This window comes from Neodiprion virginianus, chromosome 6, assembly GCF_021901495.1.
Source record: "Neodiprion virginianus isolate iyNeoVirg1 chromosome 6, iyNeoVirg1.1, whole genome shotgun sequence".
Classification (NCBI taxonomy): domain Eukaryota; kingdom Metazoa; phylum Arthropoda; class Insecta; order Hymenoptera; family Diprionidae; genus Neodiprion; species Neodiprion virginianus.
The window spans coordinates 14,832,305-14,856,112 of NC_060882.1; the positions used below are offsets into that span (position 1 = coordinate 14,832,305).

General features: G+C 38.7%; 1 protein-coding gene and 1 long non-coding RNA gene across 2 annotated transcripts; both read right to left on the bottom strand.

The window, feature by feature from the left end:
- Positions 1 to 13,406: 13,406 nt before the first annotated feature.
- LOC124307463 (uncharacterized) lies at positions 13,407 to 15,150 on the bottom strand. Its single transcript, XM_046769117.1, has 5 exons — positions 15,137 to 15,150; positions 14,860 to 14,962; positions 14,540 to 14,702; positions 14,039 to 14,226; positions 13,407 to 13,814 (listed from the first exon to the last, which is right to left on the bottom strand). Exons 1-5 carry the CDS (start codon positions 15,148 to 15,150, stop codon positions 13,470 to 13,472), a joined length of 813 nt encoding a protein of 270 aa, XP_046625073.1. The 3' UTR covers positions 13,407 to 13,469.
- Positions 15,151 to 15,267: 117 nt separating this feature from the next.
- Positions 15,268 to 16,824, bottom strand: LOC124307437 (uncharacterized). Its single transcript, XR_006908821.1, has 3 exons — positions 16,729 to 16,824; positions 15,647 to 15,822; positions 15,268 to 15,384 (listed from the first exon to the last, which is right to left on the bottom strand). It is a non-coding gene; the product is annotated as an uncharacterized LOC124307437 (long non-coding RNA).
- Positions 16,825 to 23,808: the final 6,984 nt, after the last annotated feature.

The window sequence follows — 23,808 nt, forward strand, 5'->3', positions numbered from 1 at the left end:
TCGGTTGTGGAATACTTCCGTTCCGCGTCCGACATGGTCCGACTCGCGTACGCGATCACGCCACGAGCCTTCTCGTAACTTGTTAGCGACCTAAGCTTTTCGGAACGCAATTAGTAATCCAAAAATCAAAATGGCCGTTGGGACATCGGGTCTCACTTCTCTACGATAGGCAACGGCCAAAGCCCTTGAGGTGGAGGCAATGCGAAAACAATATTTCGGGTTGAGCAAGCTTCGGCGGATTGAGGTGTACAAAAACACCTCAGACGAGGTTTTGAGCACTCGGAAGAGTCAAAGCCTCAAAATTATAGAAATAAAAATATCAATATTAATTTTGAACAAAGAAATCGTGGTTCTTTTTAAGACCAGAAAAACAAGCGTGGAATTAAGAACGCGGTTATGACAAATCAAACCGGCTTGACTTGTATATTTTATAAAAAAATAGAACATGACGCCAACCGTTGTTTTCTGATTAAAAAAATTATTGGAGAATCAATGCAGAGTTCGAATCCGAACTCTTATAAATGGCGTAAGAAAGATATAGAAATAGGGGAAGCAAATCCTCAGTCGAGCTCTTCAACAGGAACTCGTCCAAAAAACTAATTTCAGATGATTTGTCGGGGCGAAAATCATCGCAGATTGTTAACAGTGGAAGCCCTCTTGGAGAACAGTTTTTAATTAGAAGTCTACGATAGTCTGGTCTCTACGCGCACGGTACTGTAAATGGCGTCGATTGTCTTTGGGTGATAGACACCGGCGCGGAAGTAACCGTAGTTCGATCGGATCTCTGTAAATCCGATGACCAGATTGTTCCCTCTTTATCCCTGCGAACAGCCACTGGAGAGACGACCCTGGTTTTAAGACAGGTTACTGTCCAAATTAACCTTTTTGGGTGTATCGACTCTCCACATAAGGTTTTTATAGCAGATATAGAGGATGAAGGTATTTTGGGAATAGACTTTCTCACAGCTCATAACTGTGTTATCTCGACTAAGAGAAATTCACTAGCTTCACACAATCGCAAAATAACTCTTTGTACGAATAGGAATGCAATTTATTGGACTCCTAGAATTCAGGAAATAGAACTTTCAGACGATGATTTTCAACAACACTTTCCTTTACATTACAGGGCCTTGTTGAGAAATCTTCGATTTCATTGAATTTAGCTCAGTTAGAATCGTTTAAATCTCTTCTGCTAGAGTTTATAGATTCTTTCGCCAAAGATAGTGGTGATAAAGGCCGACGTACTTCCGTCAAGCACAAGATCGACGTCGGAGAGAATTCACCAATAAAACAAGCTCCTCGAAGACTCGCTCTCAACGCCCGAGAAGAGGTGAAGAAGCTTGTGGAAGACATGTTAATGAACGATGTGATTGAACCATCGTCTAGTCCCTGGGCCTCACCAATCGTCCTTGTTAACAAAAAGGACGGATCCGAACGATTTTGTATCGATTACAGGAAGCTGAATGATATAACGAAGAAAGATTCTTACCCTCTACCCAGAATCGACGAGACACTCGACCTGATAGTTGGTGCAACTTGGTTCAGCACCATAGATCGTCAGAGCGGATACTGGCAGGTCGAAAAGGATCCTCTAGATAAAGAAAAAACAGCTTTTGTTACGGGTTTAGGAGGATTATGGCAGTCCAAGGTTATGCCATTTGGTTTAAGTAATGCCCCGGCTACCTTTGAACGAATGATGGAGGCTGTTCTCCATGGGCTCAATGGCAAAATTTGCCTTGTTTATTTAGACGGTATAATCGTCTTTGGCAAGAACTTTGAAGAAGTTCAAAATCCCAAACAAGTTTTCGCCAGGCTGAAGCAAGCAGGCCTAAAAATGAGCCCGAAAAAATGCCATTTGTTCCAGAAAAAAGTAGTCTTCCTCGGACATATCGTCTCAGCACAAGGTGTGAAGACCGACCCATCCAAAATAGAGAAGGTTTCTTCTTGGCCGACACCTAAGAATAAAGAAAAAATTCAATGCTTTTTAGGCCTTTGTACGTATTACAGAAGATTTGCAAAAGATTTCGGTAGTATAGCTAAACCTTTCCATCACTTGACCGGAATCAAGATTCCTTTTGACTGGACCCCGGAATGCGAAGAATCTTTCAAGAAATTGAAAGAAAATCATATTTCTTCGCCGATTTTAGCTTACCCCGAGGTCGAACTTCCTTTCATTTTAGATACGGATGCCCCTCTTTCAGGAATAGATGGGGTTCTGTCACACATTCAGGGAGGTCAAGAGACAGTGATAAGTTATTTCAGCAGAGTTCTGAGTAAAACCGAGAGGAATTATTGTGTCACTCGTAGAGAACTTTCAGCTGTTGTTAAGACCGTAGTTCATTTTCATCATTATCTGTACGGTAGGAGATTTTCGATACGAACAGACCATGCTTCTCGTAGGTGGTTACTTTCGTTCAAATCACCCGAAGGTCAGGTAGCTAGATGGTTAGAAAGGCTCGGACAGTACGATTTTGACATTCGTCATCGAGCAGGAATTCATCATGGAAACGCCGATGCTCTCTCTCGAAGACCCTGCGAAGAAATGTCAGAGTGTAAACAGTGTGCACGATTAGAGAAAAACCGAAACCCTGTTTCCTGTTTTAATACAGAAGATTTCTCTCGAAAATAACCAGGAGGAATGGAGAAAATCACAAGAGGACGACACTTTGACTCAAGTGTCCTGGAAGGAAACGGAAACTCGTCCGGACTGGCTGGATATATTTTTAGCCGAGCCAGATTTGAAAATTTATTGGGTTCAATGGGACTCTATCCTTTCAATTGATGGAATTTTATACCGAAAATGGGAATCTGCAGACTTGAAAGAAATCAGGTGGCAACTTTTGGTTCCCAGGACACGAGTTCCGGAGATTCTTGCTCTTCATCATGATTCTCCTGCAGGCGGACACTTCACTTCCAATAAAACTCTGGGCAGAATTCGCAACTTCTACTTTTGGCCCCGTTGCCGGACGGACGTTGAAGATTGGTGCCGAAGATGTCGAATCTGCACGGCAAAGAAAGGAACTCGGGCGAAAGGATAAAGCTCTCTCTAAATTCACAACGTGGGAGCTCCATTCGAAAGGATACCGATGGACATTCTCGGACCTCTCCCGATAACCCATTTTGGAAATAAATATGCTTTGGTTATTGCTGATAATTTTACTAAGTGGCCTGAAGTGGTTCCTCTCGCTAATCAAGAAGCCTCCACTGTAGCACAGGCATTCGTTAAAGAGTTTATTTGTAGACACGGAGTTCCTCTAAAACTTCATACTGATCAAGGCCGAAATTTTGAGTCAACCTTAATTAAAGAGGTTACTCAGATTTTAGGGGTTAGAAAAACTCGTACGACTCCTTTGCATCCGCAATCTCACGGCATGATAGAGCGTCTGAATCGAACCTTCCTACAGTATTTGTCGTCCTTCGTAGAGCAGAATCAGAGAGACTGGGTCTCCTGGATCCCTCTTTTTCTCTTATCTTACAGATCTGCGATTCATGAGACGACAAAGCAGACGCCGGCCCTCATGCTCACTGGAAGAAATCTTCGAGTTCCGTCAGATTTAGAGAAAGGCCCTGTTCCTGTGCAAGGACAGCATCAAACAGATCATGCCTTTTTATTACAGCAACGTTTAGAGGGAATTCATCACTTTGCTAGGAGTAGAATTTCTATGGCTTCAGACAAATTAAAAACTCGTTATGATATTCGAGCCAGAGATTTAAAATTCAATTTTGGAGATTTTGTCTAGCTTTTTCAACTCCGAAGACAAAGGACGATGTCCCAAACTACAAAGAAATTGGGAAGGCCCTTACTTAGCGGTCAACCGGATGAATGATGTTGTTTTTAGAATCCGAAGATCTTCTCATTCGCGTCAGAAAGTGGTTCACTTGGATCGTCTTTCTCCATTTGAAGAAGATCAACCTGGAACAGTCTCTTCAAGACCAAGAACATCCTTGGAGGTTAGATCTCCAAACGTACACCCTTGACGACTGTGATCGACTTGACCTTGTTTACAGTCGGTCATCGATTGGGAGAAGAATCTGCCTTTTGGAATTCATTTGAGTAAAACTCGACCGCTTATGATCATAATTGAAGGGAATATCGGATGCGGAAAAACAACTTTCACCAAGAGGTTTTTAGCAGATCGCCAGGTCTGTACACTTTTAGAACCTCTTGAGGAATATCGAGACGTAGCTGGAATTAATCTCTTAGATTTGATGTATCAGGACCCAGATCGTTATTGCTATTATTTTCAGCATTTCGCTCAGATGGTTATGTTAGATAGACATCTCCAGTCGACTTCATTGCCTGTAAAGGTGATGGAAAGATCGATATTCATTAGCAATTGTTTCGTAGAAGCTCGTTGTCCCCGTCGGGGGGGAGTAGTGTTACAAAGGGTGAAATCACCCGTTTTGCCCCCTTTTCAATGATCTAGTAGTCATCATAGATAAAAGACGTTTATAAACCTCTTAAGTCTTTCAAAAGAATAAGGTTGCTACGTCAACCAACATTATTGTAAAAACAGTCTTGTTTCAGACTTAAAACGAGAAACACATATCTTGCAATTAAAGTTATTTCACGACACTTCATTTACGCCTTTGATTTTGGCTTGATAATCAAACTCACGGATCCATATTTATTTTCGTTACATTTGAGAACGTTACAATATATTTCCAGCCAGCGATAATACAAAACAAAAGAAATGATACTCCAAAAGTCGCTCTTCGCGATTCCAAATACCAATACTTGGGTTTAACAAAAAGACAAGAAAGAACAAAAAAAAATTAGTAGATCTAGAAGACCTCTACGGCCTACGTGCGCCAGTCACTGCCTTAAGAATAAACGCTAACTCACAAAAACTAAAAACAAAATTGGACCCGACGCGCTGCCCGCGATCGTCCTCTACGGAATGGCGCTGATCGCCAACTTAATAATAAACTTCTCGACGAAAACGGAACCGCAATCCCGACCGACACGCTGACCGCGATCGGTAATAAATCAAAAAAAAAAAATTGCACATGCCTACGGACGCCAATCGCCACCTTATTACTAACTAATAATACAAAAGCCCAAACGAAAAAGGGGCTCGCCGCGTTACCCGCAACTGTCCTCTACAAAAAAAATTGTAATCTACATGCACCCGAGCTCAACTTTCTCCGTGACATCGCGACGCGGTTCGCGAATTCGAACGCTTCCCTTTCGACGGCTCGCGACCTACACGAGAAATGATATTTTATCGTACTGATTTGACGTGACCCCTCGTAACGGAATTTGGTTTCACTCAAATTTGAGACAATAGTGCCTCGGCTCAACACGTGGCTCCACTCGACCTTCTCGATCACCCGAAGTTGGCTCTGCTTTATTACGCGCAACTCAGGCTACGGTCACCAAACGAAAGAATCGGTAAATGATTGGCGAGGATTTTCTGACAACCAAATTACAAACGGCCATCCTTTCTCGGACAAGCCCTCGCTCAATTGCTCTCGAAATAAGATCGCGAGAATATCAGCAACGCTTACCGCTCCACATCCAGGAGGTCGATTCTGTACTAGGCGCAATCGAACACCGTCCGACGCGAAGTCGACATAGCTTCGGAAGCGTTATATATTGCGTACGACGCGATTCTGTACCATCTCAAATTGGCGCAGTAACTGCGTCAGTGACGATATTTAGCGTCAGAATATTGTGCAGGCTGTCGATCCCGTGCAATCGCGATTTCGTCTTTCATTGCGTTGTAAGGTGAGGTAAAATGTGTAGTGTACGTGAGGACGCGGTGTGAGTATGAGAGAGTGCGTGGTGTATGTATAAATGTGTGTGTATGTGTGTGTGGTGTGGTGTGAGAAGCTTGTAAGGTGTGAAGAACTCATCAGTCAAAATAAAGCCGCCAAGCGATTAACGTCTCTTGTTCTCTCTTACCTGCACGACACCACAATTCTCATGGTCATTTTATACATTTTTCTGCTTCAGCAATGTTTATCAATGTACAAGCCTGATATGGCGGGAAGAATAATCAACGCTTGTGCCATGTTGCATAATATGGAGTTGCATTATCGAATACCATTTGAAGAGTTCGCCTAGGAAGATGTCGCACAAGCTAATGCTATGCCAGCACCCGGACCTTGTATTGCTGAACCTCTTGAAGGAAGAGCACGCCTTGCTGAGGGACGCCGTGTACAACAGCAACTTATCCGAGACAACTTTATGCACTTGTAGTTGGCGGTGTATATGTGACTTCGTGAAGAATCCGGAAAATCATATGAAATACAGTAGCGCCCAAAAGTATTTTGACAAACATAGTAATTGAGTTAATCGCATGCAAGAATAAACTACAAAAATCAATAATATTATTTGTTGAAACAAATTCGATGTTCTATATAGTTGTTAAAAATGATCTCTCGATTACTCGAAAATGAAGTTGAAATAAAGAAAAGTAAGAGAAACGATTGATCAAAGTGATGACGAATTTTATATTTTCAAAATACTTTTGAGCATTACTGTATGTATGTGGTGAGACTTGATAGATATATATATATATGTCTTATACCATATCTCTAGCGTTGAGATGTCCTGTATATGACGAAAATTGTATATAATTTGAATTGTTTTGAATGAGAAGAAGCGTGTGAGTTTAAATTTGTATTGCTTCCTTAGAGTCTACTGTCTTTCATCGATTTTTCGCTATGAAAAGTAACTTTTGTGATTTACTCTGCAGCTGACTATGTTTTAAGGTTTCCGGCAAGCCTACGGAATTTAAGAAAAAACGAACAAAAAAATGTGCATAACCTGCCAAAAAAGATGGGCGTTCAAAAAAATTAAAAACTTTATTTAACCTGAACTCATTCGGCGTTTTTATTTTACATCTCAATTTCTGAGCATGTCACAGGAAAAAATTCTTAAAAACAAAACCACGTCCGTGTGTAAGAAATCATACATAAAGTTTCATATAAAAAAAAAAAAATTTTAATAAGGAATGATGGAGATTAATGGAATCCTGTCATCGCTACCGCTATTGAATTTAGAGCCTGGCATATCTGCCTCTTTACTTCTAATTTCTCTTTCTCCAGCTCCAGTCGTTTGGCTTCGTTATTTGCAGACATTACCATCGCCTGTGACATTCTCTAAAACATATAAGTACAAACGTTTGCACAATTCCACTGGCATAATAATTTGCAGATCGATTTATTCATATACAGTTTAAACAGAAATACCTCAAGTATTTCGTTCTGCTTTTGTTGCATTTCTACAACCGTCTTAAAGACATCATCTCTTCTTTTGTTTTTCTTCCTGCGAACGGCTCTGACAGGGTGTGTGGCTTTTTTTATCTTTGGGGTTGTCTGCTGCAATGATGGGTGTGACATGATGGGTGTGTGCGATGATGATGCTATGCCATCACCACTGCAGACAACTTCTACCAATGTTTCAGGTTCTGCAAGGTTCTTCAATTCATCAGCTTCTTGGATGGTGTGTTCCTCCTCCTGTCCTATTGCCGTGTCTGATTCTACGAATAAAACACGTTGCCACAACATCATATCATACATCATTATTGTTAGTAATACACGTGGCTGCTCGGGACATACGCTTACCAATTGTGGTGCTTGTCGACACTATATTGTATTCTTCAAATACTGATATATGAGTAGGTATCTCGTTTAAAACTGACTCGTCTGCTTCCCGCAGTTGTGTAATTGCAGACTGAAATATGTAAATGAATAAACATGTTTGGCTTTTCAATCATTTAAATGGAAGGGATTAATTTGTATACCATTTATGGGGGCTGAGCTAGAGCAGTTGATCCGACATAAATGAGTTCCTTTATTCAGCGTTAAATTTAACTTACTTTAATACTATCGGTTATTATCGTTCATTCACGCATATTTTTCAAATTATTTGCCACAATTTTGATCTCGTCTTGTACTCGGTATATAATCTATCTAAAAGAATATCTTCTGTAAGCAGTTTTTGTATTTCATGTTCTCATTACATACCATCTCTTCAGGCACCGAATCAGGGACCCTGCACCCTTCCCTTGCAGCAGGTCCTATCAATCCGAGGATCATCAAATCTTCTTCCGATAGCGTATTATTATCCATAGGAAAATTGCCAGTTTTGATGCGGGCATTTTTAAGGCTTACAGCTTTGGCTCTGACTCGAGTTTTTATATCCTTCCAAACCTGAAAAATGCCATAAGAACTGTTCTTCAAAAATGGAGTTTCCACCGTCACAAAGCTTTCAGTCTCGTTTCAAAGCTTTCATTTCAGTTCTGGTAGAAACTTGGTGAATGAGAATAAAAAAATTCACCTATTATGGTTTCATCTATAAGTAAATTATACTAACTGCAAATAAACAGTGTTCAAAAAATCAACGTTTTTATAAGGAAGTTTTCGAAGTTTACTCACTTTCTGCCACTGAATTTGTGTTTTCTCAAACCCTAAGGAGTTCAATTCCCTTGTTAGTGCTTTTAAAGAGAGCTTTTATCATTATTATTATGTACACTTACTCCTGAATGACTCTTAGGCGGAAGGATCGGGGGGGGGGGGGGGGTTTGCACGTAAAGAGTTCGCTCTATTTTAGAGATTGGAGAGGAAATAACTTTAATAGTAGCATTACATTTCACAAGGAAAATATTTCGGCTTCGCCGTAGAATTGGCCAGAAAGAGAGAGGTTGAAAATTCTGCTACAGTCCGTCCCGTTGTGGTCTCACAAAATGGCGTCGTCGCCATGCGGCCTCCCGCCCGCTTACAGTAAATGCGTCCCACTCCTTGTTCACACAGAACGCATACAAACACACTCACGGCTCCCACACAGAGAATCCCCGGCCACACAGGCACCGTTGAGGTGGAGGGTCGCGATCCCTCCACTCAACCGTGGGTTGCACTCGCCTCCTCGCTCGCACTCTCGGACGGTACGCGTCGGACTGGGGCGAGATGGGGTCCTTTCGCCAGCCCCACGACCAGATCACGTGGTTGGTAGGCCACGTGATCGAGCCGCAAATGCCGTGCGCTTGTCGCTGGCAAACGTCGTTACTACCCGTCGTCCCTGCCATCATTTTTTTTTTTTTTATTAATTTTTTCACAGTGCCTTCCACAATTCGTCTCCTTTTTCTTTTCCTCGAGCACCTATAAGCCGTCCTGCTGCAAACTCTCTATGGTTATACATTGTGACGTGGATTTTTCTCGCTCTTCGGTCACTCGGAGAAAATGATCGAGAACTTACCGCGCGCACAATAAATCGGCGTCCACGATGTACCCTGGACCTAAAACAATATCGCAAAATTTGTTGGGCGCCTGGCGTGATTAACACGCCTCGAAATCGGTAATGCGAAATACCGCGACCATATACTCGATAGCTCAGTACCGCGGAAAGGGGAGGGGTAATTTTTGGGTAGAGAGAGATACAACACACGTACGCCAACACGTGGTTTGGCCAAATCACTATAAAATGCCAGTAATATATTTCTCGCCAGCGATAATACAAAAAAAATAAAAATAATAATAATACTGCGAAAGTCGTTCTTCGCGATTCCAAATACAAATGCTTAGATTTAACCAAAAAAAAAGAAAGAACAAACAAAATAATGAAAAAAAATGAATAGATCTAGAAGACCGCTACGGCCTACGTGCGCTAGTCGCTGTCTTAATAATACCCTAACTCACAAAAACCAAAAACAAAATTTTGACTCGATGCGCTGCCCGCGATCGTCCTCTACTAACTACGACGCTAATCGTCACTTAATCATAGACCGCTAGACAAAAACGTAATCGAGATCGTAATCGACGCGCTAACCGCGATCGTTATTAAATCTAGGTGATGTCTTACTTCTACGTGCGCTAGTCGCCACCTTACTTATACACAATAATTCGTAAACTACACTGAGAGAAATTGAGTTCGATTTTCGGGTATTGTAAGCCCGAAATCTAGGTTTTCATTACCCAAATTTGTATGGCAGTTGAGGGACACATAAATATTCTGGTAACATATGACATACACGCGCAGCCATATTTCCATCAAGGTTTTTAGCGGATTGTCCTTATATGTATGGCAAACGATGCATTGCAAGACATCAGACATCACTTGAATGAGTATCTGAAAGTGTACAATGCGTACTTTACCGAGATGTAGAACTGTGAAGGAATGGTAACATATTTGATTAGCATCATTCACTGGTTTGATAGGATAAACTTCGCAGTAGTGTATGTCATTACACAGTATATAAGTATGTGACTTAATACGTCTCTCACTTGCAGCAATTGCCTTCCAATGGTGAACTATTCGTACCCACACCTTGTGACTATACTTTACGTTGCATGGCAATATCTACGTCAATAATATATGAGACAACACATTTCTGGTGATAGTAAGATTTGCTATATGTATGTGGAGTATTTCCTCATATACGTAGAGTGATGATTGATATTCTTCGAATAGATATTATTAATCGGTCTAGTAATTACCATTTTTCACTATTCATATTATCCAAAATTTAGTCATCCAAGTCTAAACAAATATTCGATCGATGTATATTCCATAATTATCAGAAGTTTCAATTGAAACATATATCAGCAAATATTTAGTTAGAAAATTTATTTCTTGACGTGTTTCCAATCGCAAGCGTTATCGTTGTAGACAAAAACAAAACTTGTATTAACATATGCTTAAGAATGTTATATTTTCTCTTATATAAATTTGAGGAAGTGAAGGCAGAGATCAAAATACAATTTTTTTGGCGTAGGGTTTATTTACAAAAAAGTCCGATGCGTCCAAAATAGAACCATTATCTATTGAACAAGCTGTATATGTGTATATACTATGCAGGTACGTGTTTGCAATACTTATACTATTTTTAAAAACTAATACCAGTTCTTTATAACATAGGAACTGCTGTTATTTGTCGCAACTATATGCGATATTCGAAATGCATACCGAAACTGTGACCATGTAGTACAACACCATGAATCTTCATCTGTAGGTATAACCTTATAGGCTTGATAATGTACATCGAAAAAGCATTGTTCTAAAGTTTTAGCCACCAGAACAACTTGATTTTCTTTTTCCAGGAAAATAGTTTTAATAATAAAAAATTTCGGACCAGTTTTGGAAGCGCTCACTAATACCGAATTAGTCTTCAACCGTTGGCCTGAAAATTCTATCCATTCAGTAACATTCACATCTTGACTGTTATTTAATGGCAATGCGGGACAAAAATCTGCATAGTTAGGTAACTTGGTCAAAAGGTCATTCCGCGTCAGGCCATGGGCATATTCAGCGTAGGGAACATAATTCATTAACCGATGATTTAGTTGAAGTTGATGTTTAATAGCTATGGTTCTACAAACATTAACCCGACTGATCGAAACGTGAGATGTGATTTTTCCCTCTCTATGCTTACTTTCGTACCGCATTGAAGCCAGTTTCCATAATAGACCCATTTGAGCATTAATCCGAGGGTAATGAAGTAGGAAGTGGTGTTTTGGTGTCAGAGAATTCGGAAACAATTCGGAAACTAGTGTCAAATATTCAGTGATCAATGTTTCCAAATAATCATGTGTTGTCGGTTGGTGTGCTTTGCTCAAAATAATTTCAATTATGGCTTTTAATTGTATGATTATTTGCCAGTGTATATTTCCTTCCGGAACTAAATCACCGATAATAAGTGGTAAATTTCGAACAAAGATGAACATTTCTGAAGAACTCATCGACAAAGAACCGCTCTTCAAACGTGCGAGAGTGATTTCAGGTGGTTTGTTTGATTTGTCGTGAAAACTATAATGGAATCCATTAATTCTCGAATTGAGTTCTTCCAAGGTAAATAATTTGACAACACATACGAAGTAATGTAATACCTTTGAAACGTCACGTGGACATATACCTTCACCAAGATCATGCATTGGATCTACAGATCTGTTGCGAGTTGAATGAAAATTACCTAGTTCGTGAAAAACACATTCCTCCACGATTCCTGTACGACTTACATCATTTAATGTCAAACCATAGTCATAATTACAAATATCTCGCAAGGCGCAGGATCGTTCATCAAAAGTGCTGTTGATTTGATCTCTATGAACCAAACAAAACCTACACGGAAAGTTCGCTCGGAAGCACTCCACGAAGCCCAACATCCCATGCATACCAAGATTGTCACCTAATATTAATGCCAATTCAAAGTACATGTGTATATTTCCAATTGGAGTAGACACCGTTATACCCTGTGCTCTAAGAAATTTAAGTTCATCAATAGCTCGAGAAAAAATTATTTTGTTTTTGAACACTTTTCTGTCAATGGTATTGAATAGAATGAATAAGAAAATATTTTCAAGTTTCGATTGATATTCAGCTGGCAAACAAGGTATACTCAGATACACAGCACCACACTTTCCTATTCCAGCATGGCTCCCGAGAGGATTGTTATTTTCATAATCATCAAAGTATAAGAACAGAGGTAAAACAATTTTATTTTCAAATGCTGACATTTTCTCTTTCCAAAATGAGCCTTGCACAAAATTTGAAATTATGTCCGAATTTTCGTGAAGACGTTGAAGGTAATTCATCGTGTCCCGAAACACGTTTGGCATCTCAAAAAACTTTTTGAATACTTGGCGAATGGGTACGAACTCGGCAGTGACAGGAATATGTATCAATTTTTGTACACCGTTCTCTTCTCTATATTCATTTCTTTGACCAAGTAGAACTTGTTCCGGTAGAATTAAGTTTCCAGATGAAATAAAGTATTTGAAACGAAAGTACTCAGTTTCGAAATTTTTGAATGGATTTGCGAGTTTATCGAACAAAGCAGTTATTTCGGATAAATTTTCAGGATTTTCATTCAGAGCTTTCAAACGACTTAGTACATGGTCTCGTACCACATATGCAGCACTTCCATTGGCTAGGTTAGTGACTTCCTCTACTATGAACTGTACTCTCTTTCTTGGTAAATCGGACAAATTGTATAACTTGCTTACGAAATGACTTGTTTGTTCCATTAAATATTTACATAATTTCTCTGTGAGTGTGTCCGTAGATATACTAGGAGTGACAGAATTTGAAGGTACTATCAAATCGGGTTCTTCATCATCAGACGTTCTGGATGAACAGTCTGAATTGTCTAACGCATGCAATACCTCCGCAATACTATCATCACCTAATTCGTTCGACGCACACTGTGACTGGAAGTCGAAATTTTTTGAATCAATCTTTGATGTGGAATTTGAATCGTTATATTGATCGATCGTACCTTCTAGGCTACTGACTGAAGGAAAGTTATTGGGCACTGTTAAAGACGAGGAAGGCGTACTTGCCAAAAAATGTGTTCTATGTCTGTGTTTACGGAATAAATTAAATAAAGAAAAACCACGCCGACAAGAATCTTCGTTACATCTAAATACAGTGGACGCTGGATGTGAAAGTCTTATGTGCCGAAGTAGTTCGGAGTTACTAGGAAATATACACTGGCACACAAAGCACGACATTACGGTATGTTAATCTAGAGGGCTTGATTATAAGAGAGCACTTCTCCAATGAGGGTATTTATATTGGTACCAAATTTGTCACCCGTGTTTGTGATGTCATATGCTACCTTCTGAATGAAGAGCCAAATGTGAAACGCATGGATTGGATACTGGCAATCGGTAGCGTAAAATGTTTTAAAGGTAAGATCTAGTGCCCTCAGCGGAGACGTCGTCGTGTACCTGACATCATCTACCACTACATAGCTGGCTTGAATATTATCCAGCGGTCCGACAAGCACTATGTGGGGTTGCGCCGTTAGTCCTTGCTGTAGTAGCTGTGCCTTTTTATTAGCTATTGCCGGCTCCACGGACGCAGCATTCTGTAACCCGTTATAAATGAAAATTAATAATCAAAGTAATCATTAGTTATAAATGACATGTAAAAATCAACTGCCTCAAATTTGTGAGTTACACACACATTATAGCCAAATTCATAAGAAGCACTCGTGTGTAAATTCAGTAACATTCCATGTCCCGGTAAACGTCACAAATGCTTGTGCCATGACGTTGGAATGTACCCTTTCGCGCGCAGCAATATACTTACATAGACATGTAAAACAAATGCTTCCTGTGACTCCAAGGTTGACGGTTTTTTGTTTCGTCCTTTTCCTACGCTGTTGCAACTGCTTTCTGAATCCGCGATTTTTCGTTTCTTGGTCACTGGCTGGTATTTAATTTGTGTCGCTTTAACCAATGTTGGTAGAAGGTATAATATCAGGGCATCTTGATTCTCTGCAAATATTTCTAATAATATGCTCTTTGGCGAATTCCACGCTAAATCGACCTTCCAAATTGAAAAAGAAAATTCAGACGAACACCAAAATACGTATCTAATGGTTTTATATTATATATTTCATGTAAAAAAGAGTGTGAATCGATATAAGAGACATACCAAGTCATTTCTTCGACGATTTGAAGTGAAATTCCCCGCTTATTATACCTATGTATGTGTATACACCTGCATCGTATAGTGATTCTATACAGACTTTTAATTCCACACTTGACTAATTTTACTGTCCACGTACCATTTAGATACATTACTTACCAGGACTCAACGTTTTCAGTTTATTAACCAGCAGTTCGTTATCCAAACCTTTCGGTTTGCGGGGACCCTGTAATAATTCAGAAAGCCGTGTGCGAATAGCATCCCATCTGTTGAGCAGCGAATCACTTTTTCCAGGATAAAGTTTTTCAAAATCACGATGTATCTGAAAATTCATTCGATATTTATAGTTGTTATGTGTGCAGTTCATATATATATATATATATATAGATAAAATATAGGTGTATATATATATATAGATCTTCGCGTAATATAATAGATATAGATCGGATTAACGTTTTGGCTTTCCAATTGATCCATACCAATTCAGCTCCCAGCTCTTGCCGCAAGCAGCGGTACGTTTTTATATAATCCGCAACGGATGTATTATCTTTGATTAAATTGCGCCTTCTGATGTGATAAGTTCTGTCCTAATATTCCACCACGTGACCCCACGGTTCAATATAAGTTTTCAGCCAGCTAAGTTTATCATTATCCTCATCTACAACAATTTATAAAATACATCTAGACGTATCACTCACCCAGAAAAATTATGTCAGTAATGGTGCAAAAAATTAATCATTATTTAAATCAAAGCACCTGTAATTTCGCATGTTTCTTCGACGTTTACTTCCGGCTTGGTGTATTTATCTTTGCGCTTATTGCGTAACAGGCCACGCTTATGCAATAAAGTTTTGGTGTAGTGGAAATGTTCCCAGAGCTTTCCGGATGCACAGATACGCTGTCCTTGTACTTTTGCATAAGGGATGTAATACGTTGCTATGGATTCAGTAGGAAAAACTTCGTGGATTTCTTTTGCCCAGCTTTTAAATTCATCTGTTGTAATTCTGTCAATATAAAATTGTATTTATATGGATTTGCCCAGATCAGTCTTTTCGTACGTCATGTAGCCTGTATAAACACGTGAAAATCCCTCATCTCCGCAAAATGCCATACAAGAAATCTAGAGTAATGCACATTTTAGACTGCTCAATCTATAGGAGAATCGGTATACAAGAATTCGTTTCAGGAGTGGTGGACTACCCCATATACCTACATTGCAATGACACCCGAATTAAAAAATATACCGTGGTTAACAATTCAATGTACCTGAACTCAGGAAGTACTTCACCAATCGAAATATCTTCAAAGGCTTCGTCTTGTTTGCATTTAATTATTTTTTGAACCAAGAGATTTCGAAGGCGTGATGTTAAATATCCTGTTTTACGGTACACCATTAAAATAGCTTTTCCATCGCTGTCCTTTTGCAATAATGTTTGTAGATCCTATAAAAATTGGTATGTAAAGCAGACTGTAACAATTCCAAAATTAAATTTAAAACCATCTATGAACGGCGTACAATTGTTGTACGAATATCGATTCCGTAGGACGTAATAATTTCGGCATATTCGAGGTAAATACCATAACGTTATATAAGGGGAATATTGATTGATAAATATAAAGCGTCCAGCGTCTCCCTTTAGAAAGGTGAACATTATTCTGCAATTGTAGATACCTAATTGGATATTTTTGATAAGGTCTGTGAAAACATACCAATCTTTTGACCGGGTCGGAATTTGACGTCGATTGTGCCGAATCAGTAGCTGCGATACTTATTGTGCCGCTTGTACAGGGTATTTGTTTTTCACGCTGTTCAACTGATTTTAGTTCCAGAAGAGTGGGAGATTTACTGGTAGTCTTTTGCGATAACTCTAGACCTTCAGAATTGGGTACTGCATTTGTTGCAATATTTTCCTGCATTACAATAGTGGGCTCTAGCCCTGTACATATTAACTCGCTTAAGTCTACATAGAAAAAAAAAAACAATATCAAGTATCTCGAAATCAACCCGAAAAATAATGTGGATCTGCAGCTATCTATCTCAACTAAACAGGGTGATTCCGAATTCTTGACGAATCTTTCACAGGCTCACTTGTTGTCAAAATTGAGATAAAAAAAAAACAATTCCTCTGAAAGGCGACTATTTTTTTAATTGAAAAAAAAAACAATACCAATCATAATAATTTTTCTCAATTTTTTTCCAATCCTCATCAAAATTAAGATCCAAGATTCCGTTTCAATTTCTTCATTTCATCATTTTCAACTTCAAGGATTGACATTGTGAAACATTCGTCGCGAATTCTGAATCACAGTGTATCATATATATAAAAATATGAGCATGACTCGTGTACCTGGCAGTGTATCAAAATTCTGCGGGTCTATTATTGAGTCGGTTAACGAACAATTTTCAAAATGAAAGGATGGAAGGCTTCCAGCGCTCCACTTTGCCACCCTCTGGTTAATCTGACAATAATATGAATAACACACTCAAATAAATGCACCTTCAATTAAGTACATTATCTTATTCTGTGGAACATCAATTATTCGTACAGCATGACGTATGCAAATATTACGACGATGGATATGCCACCTCACATGCAATGAACATTCAGTGCGTTTTTATATTTTTTACAATTATACCTAAGTATATAGACGTATGAAATGATAAAATCACCTATTTATAGGATAACTCAGCAACGACAGTAAGGAGTAGCGTATAAAAGTATGAGAGGATAAGGAGGATTAGTAGTACCTGCGGTTCTGAATTAATCTTACGTCACCCTTCTAGTTTTTCGAAGAAGTATACGAAATCGTTGACATTCGTTAAAACGTGTTTGAGGTCGTCGAATTTTAGGGTCGGGAAATCGGATAGGGATATTCCCGCAGCTGAATTGGAAAATAACACAAGCAATTGAAAGTAAATAAGAAATTGACAAAATCATGCAGATAATGACTGATAAATATGAAAACAAAAGTGTAATTTCAAGACAATGTATGAAAACTATACGTCGATCAAATAGTATTCGCAAAGTATTCACATAACAAACAGAGGCAAAAGAATCAACATGCAAAGAGGCCAGCAAACTGGAAACACCAATATTCATTACATTCCGCGAATGAGCTATGTATATACAAATATACGAAAAATATACAATCAGTAAATTTTACGATTCATACAGGAAAAAATCGATAGTTAAGAAAAAATCGGACGATTATTTTGTATAATTGTATTGTACATTGTATATTTTTCGCGCAGCATACGATAATATAAATGCACATGTTTTACTATACTGAAAATGTACATATGTATACATTATTTTACAAACTTACCCGTGGAAAGCTCAATTGAATATACTAACAAAGAAATTGGCACAGCTTTGTGTTTGTACCTATAATATGTGTACAGCAAAGTGAAGAGATCTATAGATCCTACTCTAATAGAACTGCATATATACGTATACATAGGTATATGAGACTTGTATATCCTATTAGGGTGCACATATGAATAATGGTACGTCTATTAGGGATTCAAGATAGCTGCACGAATTAGTGAGTTAATATGCTTGTGGAAATATAATGAATGTTGTGTTCGAGGTGTACGGTGAATAAGAAAAAAAAAAACTTTTAAACTATAAATTTTAAACTAGGAACTGCGGATCGTATTCGAAAAAGGAAATACGAAATTAAGCACTTGCGTACCTTGATAATTGATGATAAAATAATAACAGTGCTGTACTCACCTTTGAGAAGGGATACGATGTGTTCCAAGCCCCACTCAGCTAACAAGTGATCCATTTTGATGCTCTTCTTCACACTGTTCCCACAAGAATGAGAAATACTTGTATTTCGACCGTTAGAGAATGAAATCGAACTGGCACTGCTAGCCTTTTATTTGGCACGCGATACTATTCGCTTAGCAATTAGTACCCATATGAATGGGAAGAATCGCCATACAGCTCAGCAGCAGACGCTTTTCGTCCGGGAAAAAAGACGTCGCGCGTTAGCTTGATTCGACCAATAGCGTGGCAACGCGAGCCACATTCGATTGACAACGTTTAGTCTAGTCAACAAGCACCTTTTTTTACGACTTTCAGTTACAGTTTTTCTAAAAATATGGTTGAGGTGTCATTCGAATCGGAATCGCGTCTAGGTACTTTTTTAGAAAATTCAAGATCCGCAACAAAAAATTACAAATGGTATAAAGAATTAAGTAACAAAAAAGGGTTTTCGTTTTTCGCGAATATCACGAAAACTATTTCAGATATCGCAAATATAAAAAAAGATTCATAAAGAGCAGGAAATTTCCTACGGGAAAATCCCAACTCCCGGAATTCTACCACCAATATTTATAATTTTAATCTGGAGGTAAAAATAGGGCTGAAAACGGATGATGTGACGACCGTGCGCTCGGTACGATTCGTTCATATTTACAACAAAAAATCTTTTAACCCATTAAGTATGAATATGCAGGAACGAAAAAATTCAGGTACCATTTAGACATATAAATGAACACTGATCCTTAAAAAAATAATTTTCCCCAATTTTTCAATTAATCATGCTCTTGTTAATCAAGTCGTTTCTATAATTTGTGAATCAACATAAAAACTCCTGTCATTTTCAAACTAAGAACCTGAAGGAGATCCCCATTTGTAAACTTTTTGAATACTCACTATACTTCATTTAATACTTGGTATCTGAAAGTTATGGTTAGCTTGAAAAAAATGGCTACCTCGAGGACATGAGAATATTTGAAATGATGTAAAAAATGGGAAAAAAGTATTTTCATCAAAAAGTTGTGCAGGGTTGTTTTCGTGTTTTTTGGTAGTACATGAAGAAAAATATAGTACGGATGTTCATTTGTTTATAACAGATTGTTTATTAAATGAACAATAAGGATATGGACAAGAAATCGTTTTTTGTCAGAATATGAAAGAGCACTGATAATAATGATTTTTAAAGAAATAATGGTTTCTTAGCATTAATTTTCAGCGACGAAAAAAAGGTGTTAGTTAAAAAATGCGTTTTAAAATTATAGGGAATTAGTTTTATGAAAGGATTTTTTTCCTAAGAATCATTGCTTTTATCGACTATCTATTCGTCAAAAACAAATTTTCGATAATCTCATAAACATTGCACTTGTTTATAACAATATTTTAAAGAATCAAAGTAAAAAAAAATTTTAATTATTTTTGTATATTTTTCAATGATTAGAAACTGAAATAATCGAAACATTTTGAAAAAAAGTTTTTTGGTAGCTCTGTTTGATTTTTAAAAATTTTCATTCTTTAAATTTTTGATTAAAACATGAAAAATCGAAATTGAAAAAGTTTACAAATGGGGATCTCCTTCAAACCCTTTGAAGAAAGAATTCCAAAAGTTAAAAAATCTTTCTGGTCTTAGTTGGAATATGACAGGGGTTTTTATGTTGATTCACAAATTATAAAAACGACTTGATTAACAAGAGCATGATTAATTGAAAAATCACGGAAAATTGTTTTTTTACGGATTATTGTTCATTCATGTGTCTAAATGGTACCTGAATTTTTTTCGTCCCTGCATATTCATATTTAATGGGTTAAAAGATTTTTTGTTGTAAATATGAGCGAATCGTGCCGAGCGCACGGTCATCACACCGTCCGTTTTCAGCGCTATTTTTACCTCCAGATTAAAATTATAAATATTGGTGGTAGAGTTCCGGAAGTTTAGACTTTCCTGTAGGAAATTACTTGCTCCTTATGAATCTTTGTTTACATTTGCGATATCTGCAATAGTTTTCGTGATATTCACGAAAAACAAAAACCCTTTTGTGTTACTCAATTGCTTACAACCTTTGTAATTTTTTGTTGCGGATCTTGAATTTTCTCAAAAAGTTACTTGATGCGATTCTGAATCGAATGACACCTCAACCATATTTTTAGGAGAACTGTAATTGAAAATCGTAAAAAAGGTGCTTATTGACTAGACTGGTTCGCTACTTTAGTACTAATTACTACCCTGCGAACAGCAGAAATTGTCATGCAGCGTTGTAGCAGACGCCTAGTGACGATTAACAATGCTTGTATCACTTGGGCATTAAAATGGCCTTATACATGTATCACGCAATCTAAGAAGATAGTCAAGGATTGCCATACAGTATCGTAATCAGTGCTTCACACTGGCCAAATATACTATTCACTATCGGTTACCTCTCGCCATGTATACCAGAATCGTACCTATACCAGCATAGAATCTGATACGTGTCATAAAGGAGCACATAATGGGATTCCGAGTTTTGAAAATTATGATTGCTAATGGAAAATATGCCACAATCAGTAGCAAAACTAATTAATGCGTAAAACATCAGTTACTATTCGACTTGTTAGTATTTTCTACCATACTAGATTAGGTTTCAAACAGTGCAAAGAATGGTACACCTTCCGAGTGTTACATTATGTGATGCCAAACGTGACTAGCGATTTATGTCATTTATAAATATTGCCATACTAAAATCATTATTCTCTATTTTTTTTGTACGAAGTCATATGCGTAAAGGGTATGTCGATAGAATTTAGCATTAGGTACCAGAATTCTGAACTTCATTTCTCTCAGTGTAAACCAAAAGGACGTGACTCGACGCGCTAACCGCGACCAAATTAATAAATCTAGGAAGCTTTTCTTTTCGTGCTTGTGTGTAGCGTATTATGACGCATCCGAGCTCCAGTCGTAGTCACTATTTCCAAAAAGTTCGCAACCCGTCCCGCTAAACCGAGCATCCACGCACAGTGATACGCGACCCACACGAGAGGTGACACTTTTTACATACGCAGACTTGACGAGACCCCATGCAGCGGAATTTGGCCACACTCAATTTCGAAACGAAATTGTCCCCCACTCGAAACCGTGACTCTACGCGAGACTTTACAGGGATCAACTTGACTCTACGCGTTATCGCGAAAACTCAGGCTACGGTCATCATCAAGGGGATCGACAAACGAATTTCGAGCGCTACTCTAACTCAATAATCAAGTGGGCCGACCGTTTACGAGTGCGCCAATCTAACTTGTGCTCGAAATATGTTCGCAAAGAATTACAAGCGCTTACCGCTTCGCATCGACACGATGAATTCTCCGACACCGGTCTCCGCCATGTCACACACAATTTTCTAACTTTTGTTTGATTCAATCGTGACCACCGCGAAACGTCGCCAGCAGGGGGAGTTCACTCAATGCTTTTAGATGGGAGCGAATTTTGGCAGGCTGCAGAAGTACACTGTACCAACACAATATTGAAAAATTCGCAGTTACTATATTTCTATAGTTATTTCTTGCTAGAGTATAGTAACATGTCAGCATTACTTAGGATGTTAAGAGCGCCCTCTACCGAGTAATGTGATTGGAGAAAATTTAAGCGCAGAAGTTTAAATGAAAGAGAATATCATTTTAAAAATTGCAGTTGTAAATAGTTAAATAGCAATAAAAGTCAGCTCCAAAAATAAATAATTTTAAATAAAAATAACAAATCAATAATAAATAGTAAATGACAAATAATGCTCGAAATCACAAAAAAATTCAAGATAACCAATGTTTACACATGTAATCGCAGTAACATAGGATACAAGAATGGCAGAATATTATTTTCCGGCTGCACATGTGCACATTACTATTATTAGCAGTTCTACCACTCTAAAATATTCACTTCTAGTAGAATTTTGTTTTCGTAACTTGTCGCGCCTTACTCCTGCAGCCTGCCAAAATTGCTTGGAGTGGGGGTAAAGAGTGAACTCCCCCTGGTCGCCAGGACTCAAGTGACGAGCTCTGCAAATCGGAGCCGCAATTCGAACATGCCTCGAACATAGGCGCTATCCGTAGCCAAAATTCTCCCGATCTAATTGGGGTTCTCGTTACGAAACTCTTACAGCCTAGCGTATCGCTATCGTTGAATTCCGCTGTCGCGGGGTGTTGATTGGCTGGCCAGTCTCTGGTACCCCGTAGCTCGACAGTGGCGTGGTGACGACTTCGCGAGGGGGTCTGTCGTCAGCTGGTTGACGGCGGGAGGGGGGGGGCTACGGCTTGCCGGCCACCAACGGGAATCTCGTCCGCCTTGGATTCCCTCGCGGCAGAGCTCTCCGTTGACGCTCTCTCCGTAGCCTCGTGTGAGGCCCTCCTTTCGTCGCGATCCGCCGTGATTGCCATCCAGTAACGTCGTTCGAATTTGCTGCCGATCCCCTGTCTGAGGCCGCATTTACTCGCCACCCAAAAAAAAATGAACAAAAATCTGAAAAGTCGTATTCGCTAGACCGACTGTGGTCCCCTTTCAGAGTCTCGGATGCGTGACCGTTGTCCTGGCGCTCTTTTTCGAAATGAGCCGCGGTCTGCTCCGCGTGCTCCCTAAGTTTATGGTCCGTCTGGAGTTCGGGGAGCCGTGTGGAACGCGCAGTAAAAATGCCACGTTACAACATATATTCGATCAAATATTTCCTTGGCTTACTGTTGTGCTTGTGGGAACGTTTTACTACTTCAGTAGTCGGATTCTGTAACTCGCTATCGATAATTATCGCTATCGTTAACCAATACTATCGACGTTTTTCGTTTGAAGTGATTCTCTACAGCCGTGATGTCGATATTTGTCGGACGGCCGCGTCGCTAACTATCGACGAATGCTGCTTAGCTTAACGAGGGCTGAAGAACGCTCGTGTAGGCTTTAACGTTGTGTTTTATAGTACTACATATATAAGCTACGCGCAATAGGCGCCTTATTTAAAGAAAAAGAGTAAGAAGCCATTATACGGAGTTACAAGAACTTTTGTGTCATTGTGAATTAATTTATTCGGTTATTAATACTGAAGTATATTGGCTATAGTTGAGGTAAGTGCCAAGTTTTATGTATTATATATGTTTTCATCATACAAGTCAAATGATTGATTCAATGAAATCTGATAACTGATAGGTTATGTTTGTTTATAAAGCATTTCGATGTTTACGCGTCATCCGTGTAAACTTATTATGAGGTGTAATACAAGTTGTTTTAAATTTTTAATTCATTAAAATTTTCACAGGATGGCAGAGGGTTATCTTGCGATAGATATATTAAATTTAGATTATAGAGTTGGGCGTTTAGAACGAACATTGGAACGCAAGTTGATGCGAAGAGAGAAAGACCCATTTGATTTAACAAATTAAGAGTTTATTGAATTATAGCGCATAAACCCACAACTTGCAGCAGACCTGATTGACACTCTACAGCCTAGTTAACAACGTGTGAGGGACAGTGGACTCTCAGTCCAAACACAGGTATTATGTTTGCATGCCAATTACCAATTTGCATTTTATTGTGAACTATATTTAGTATTTTCATATGTCAGGTATTAACAGCTGTGAGATTTTATGCCACCGGTTGTTATCAACGTCCAGTAGGAGACCAGTGGGGTATCTCATTGAGTCAGTCAGTGGGTC